The 4,320-nt window shown below is 45.8% G+C and overlaps 1 protein-coding gene across 1 annotated transcript in view; it reads left to right on the top strand.

Annotated features, from left to right (window-relative positions):
• Window positions 1-4,059, top strand: part of RAN (RAN, member RAS oncogene family) — a 5,251-nt gene extending 1,192 nt beyond the window's left edge. Inside the window, exons 2-7 of the mRNA XM_041488771.1 lie at window positions 151-193; window positions 1,100-1,184; window positions 1,284-1,409; window positions 2,667-2,854; window positions 3,350-3,520; window positions 3,626-4,059. Coding sequence (XP_041344705.1) covers window positions 158-193; window positions 1,100-1,184; window positions 1,284-1,409; window positions 2,667-2,854; window positions 3,350-3,520; window positions 3,626-3,670 — 651 coding nt within the window. The 5' untranslated portion in view covers window positions 151-157 and the 3' untranslated portion in view covers window positions 3,671-4,059. The remainder of the gene's footprint in view (window positions 1-150; window positions 194-1,099; window positions 1,185-1,283; window positions 1,410-2,666; window positions 2,855-3,349; window positions 3,521-3,625) is intronic.
• Window positions 4,060-4,320: the final 261 nt, after the last annotated feature.

A 4,320-nucleotide genomic window follows, 5' to 3' on the forward strand; every position in this document is an offset into this window, starting at 1 on the left:
CCGCCATTACCGCGCGCGGTGCCGCCACACGCGGGCGGGAGGCGCCGCCCGGCCCGGCCGGGCCCGAGCGCGCCCGGAGCTGGAAACGGCCCCTTCCGGCGGGGCCGCTCCCCGCGCTCGGCGCGCTCACACGCTGCCATTTCCCCGCAGACACAGCATGGCCGCCCAAGGAGAGCCCCAAGTGCAGTTTAAGGTAAGGCAGGGGCTCGCAGGCTGCGTTCGGGGTTTTCTTCCCTCTTCACTAGAAAAGTAGCGCAAGGGACTCTCGAGTGTCGACGTGGATGGTGGGTTTGGATTCGAAGTGCTGATCTTTCCTTAATGAGGCGATTTATTGTAGTGTTGGATACAACACGCACAAAGACTCTGTTAACTGTGTCAATATATTCTATTTGCAGTTTAGTCTAATACATTTTAGTAAATCTTTGCCTACAGAATGAGTTTTCAATTTAAGAATTGAAGTGCACTGTAAAAGGAATGAATTAGAGTTAGACTTGCTCGGAATGAATTAGGATATCATTCTTTCTGTTATGTGCTAATTATTCAAGTGATTGAGAAGAGACTTTTCTGCTGTTTTGAGTGGCTGGTGGGTTGGTGGTGTTTTTTGTTATCTTAACAGCCAGAAGTCCTGAAGACTGCTTCTTGAAGGTTGTTACTTGTGTTTCTTGCAATTCTTGGCTGGTGTATTCCAGTTCATGGTGCAAATGTTAGTGGGCTCTTGGTTTTGTTGGGTTTTTTAATTGTAAGATAACAATGGGTTTCTTCAGTGGATATTTGGATAATTTCCTCTCCCAATCTGGTCACATTCAGGTTAAGGCCCAAAACATTCTTCATTCAGTCTGTTGTAGTTTAGTAGAACCATATTCACAGTGCAGTTCTTACCCACAAGGACTGGATAAGACTGACCAGAGTTAAGGCATGATGGATGGGCTTAACAAATTGGTTCCCAGCACAGGGAGCTGCTTCATGGGCAGTTGTGTCTTTTGTTTACAGCACCTTATAGGAACTAAGCTCTTTGTAGTAGTGAACAGTGTCTGTGCTAGAATGACTGATAAACATCTCAAAATGCCTTGCTCTGACTCTTTCCTTTATCTATCCACAGCTTGTTCTGGTTGGAGATGGTGGCACTGGTAAAACAACATTTGTAAAGCGTCACTTGACTGGGGAATTTGAAAAGAAGTATGTAGGTATGTCTGAAGAAACAGAAACATTTGAGCTCCAGTATCTCACAAATGAAAGTACAATCCATGATTTGCTAATTGCACTGCTTTTTGTTATTTCCCTAGCAACGCTGGGTGTTGAAGTTCATCCTCTGGTGTTCCATACTAACAGAGGCCCTATTAAATTTAATGTATGGGACACAGCTGGCCAGGAGAAGTTTGGTGGCCTGCGTGATGGCTACTATATCCAAGGTAAGAGCTGTGGGGGGACAGTTCTGTGCCTCTTAGGGCTCAGTGCTCCTGCTGGCCATGCTGGGAGCTCAGTGTGGCTGCAGAGATGAGCTGGCACAGGGCTCCTCAGACTCTGAGTAGAGGATAACATCCCTGGCCAGACAGCGTGTGTCACTGTGGGAACGTGGTAGGGTTGTGTTTCAGGGTGTCACTGTGGGCTTTGGTATTTGGAATGAGCAGATAGCACTGGCAGCATTTGGTGGTTAAGTGTGAAACGTGTGCTTCACTGAGTGCAGGGTTCTGTGTGCATTGCTGTGCTCAGGCAAGGCCTTGGAACACAAACTCAACATTTTCAGTACCATGAGGAAGTTGGACACCTTCATGCCAGAGTCTGTGTTTCTGAAAAAGTGCAGTCTTCCTTACTTCTGCTTGGCAAAGATCTGTCCTGTGCTACTTCACTCACCTGCATATCTTTTCTTTACAAAAATAAGATAAAATATTCTTGAGTTCCTTGAGAAACTGTTCTGTTTCAGGGTGTCACTGTGGGCTTTGGTATTTGGAATGAGCAGATAGCACTGGCAGCATTTGGTGGTTAAAGGTGAAACGTGTGCTTCACTGAGTGCAGGGTTCTGTGTGCATTGCTGTGCTCAGGCAAGGCCTTGGAACACAAACTCAACATTTTCAGTACCATGAGGAAGTTGGACACCACCTTCATGCCAGAGTCTGTCTGTGTTTCTGAAAAAGTGCAGTCTTCCTTACTTCTGCTTGGCAAAGATCTGTCCTGTGCTACTTCACTCACCTGCATATCTTTTCTTTACAAAAATAAGATACAATATTCTTGAGTTCCTTGAGAAACTGTTCTGGACAAGGGCATCCTGAGACATGGACCACTGGCTCTCTCTCAGCCTACCTTTAAGCCTTATTAGCTTGTCTGAGATGAGTTCAGCAGCGGTTAACAGATTCTGCCAGGTATTTGGGTAGATCCAGGTTGGCTTCCGTAGTCTTGCATATTCCCATGTGGTGCAGTGCCATGTTCCTCAGGGATCCAGCTGAGCTGGTGAAGGCAGCACAGCTGTGAGGTGACACAGCGTGGGCCAGGTTCTGTGTGCTCCTGCACTGCCCTTGTTAACAGGACAGGAGCTGTCACAACTGTGACGCTGAGAGGGAGAAGCTAATGCAGTGCTTAACCCTAACGTGGGATCTCTTTGGGTTCCTCTTCATCCTGTGTTGAGAGCAAGTGGTTACACCTGGTGTAACTTGACTTCCCTTCTCTTGCAGCTCAGTGTGCCATCATCATGTTTGATGTAACATCAAGAGTTACTTACAAGAATGTACCTAATTGGCATAGAGATCTGGTACGAGTATGTGAAAATATCCCTATAGTGTTGTGTGGCAACAAAGTGGATATTAAGGACAGAAAAGTCAAGGCAAAATCCATTGTGTTTCATAGGAAGAAGAATCTCCAGGTAAGTCAGGAGCAATCCAGTTGGTTTTGTCTTCAGAGTGCAGCTGGGCTTTGGCTGGTGAATGGGTGCTCTGCCTCTGCCGTTATAGGCAGCCTCACATGTGCTGGCTCTTCAAACCAGAGCTCAGGGCACAGGGAGGTGGTGATGTTAAGGGTCATCACTGGCCTGGAGCAGAACTTGTGTGCATGTGGCTGTACCTGCTCAGTCTCATCCCATGACAGGATTGAGACTACACTAGGTCATGTCACAGGAGAAAGATTTGTGCACTATTGCCTCCTGAAAGTTTTGTCCTTGGTGAGATTTGATAACCTTTCCGTTCATAGTTTCTGCCTGAAACTGTTTCCAGATACTTAAATCATAACTGCTTATGAATATGGAAACAAAAGCCAAGCAGTCAAAAAAAAAAGGAAGGTAAAAGAGTTGATTGTGTTAATCCTGATACACTCTAAATATTACAGGGTTTTTAAAATAATGTCTAATATGTGTTTTTTTCAGTATTATGACATTTCAGCTAAGAGTAACTACAACTTTGAGAAGCCTTTCCTGTGGCTTGCTAGGAAGCTAATTGGAGATCCCAACTTGGAGTTTGTTGCCATGCCTGCGCTCGCACCTCCTGAAGTTGTTATGGACCCAGCACTGGCAGCACAGTATGAGCAAGACTTACAGGTCAGGGCAGGGGGCACGGGGGGAGCGACTGCCTGGCAGCTGGTGTCACACTCGGGGCACAAACAGCTGAAGAACAGTTCTGAAGTGTGGCTTCCTTTGTTGCAGATCGCTCAGACCACTGCACTGCCAGATGAAGATGATGACCTGTGAGGGATGAAGCTGGAGCCCAGCGTCAGAAGTCTAGTTTTATAGGCAACTGTCCTGTGATGTTGGTGATGCAGCGTGTTTGCCACTTTATTATCTAGCTGAACAGAACATGTGCTTAATCTTTGGGATGCTGAAAGAGATGAATGGGCTTCGGAGAGTGAATGTGGCAGTTTAAAAAAAACAAAACAAAATGAAAAAAAAAAAACCAAAACAAAAAACCTTCATATTTTGGACCTGCATATTTAGCTGTTTTTTGGACTGCAATTACTTCCCCTTTTGAGTTTCAAATATAAGGCTGCTGCAGTCACATCAGAGTGTTAAGTGGAAAATCTTGTTTCTGTCATTCCCATTCTTTTGTTTAGGTAATAAAGTTGTATTTCAAGTATCTCCAAGCAAGTGAACTTTCATGCATTGTTAGGAAAACCGTTCCAAGTGTCTTCTGTTCTTCATTTGAGGGTAACACTTGATTGTCTACTACTGCATTTCTCATTCTGTTTTCCTTCCTGCTTCTCATATTAAGCTCCTCTTGCTAATTCCGAGCTAACAGTTTCCCTGTCCTTTTTTGTTGGCTGCCAGAACTGAGGCATGTGAGGCAAGCTGAGCTGGCAGGCAGAGCCCCGGCAGTGAGCACGGCGTGGCAGAGGAGCGTTGGT

Source organism: Pyrgilauda ruficollis, unplaced genomic scaffold (genome assembly GCF_017590135.1).
Source record: "Pyrgilauda ruficollis isolate IOZ18807 unplaced genomic scaffold, ASM1759013v1 scaffold9, whole genome shotgun sequence".
In the NCBI taxonomy this organism is placed as follows: Eukaryota; Metazoa; Chordata; class Aves; order Passeriformes; family Passeridae; genus Pyrgilauda; species Pyrgilauda ruficollis.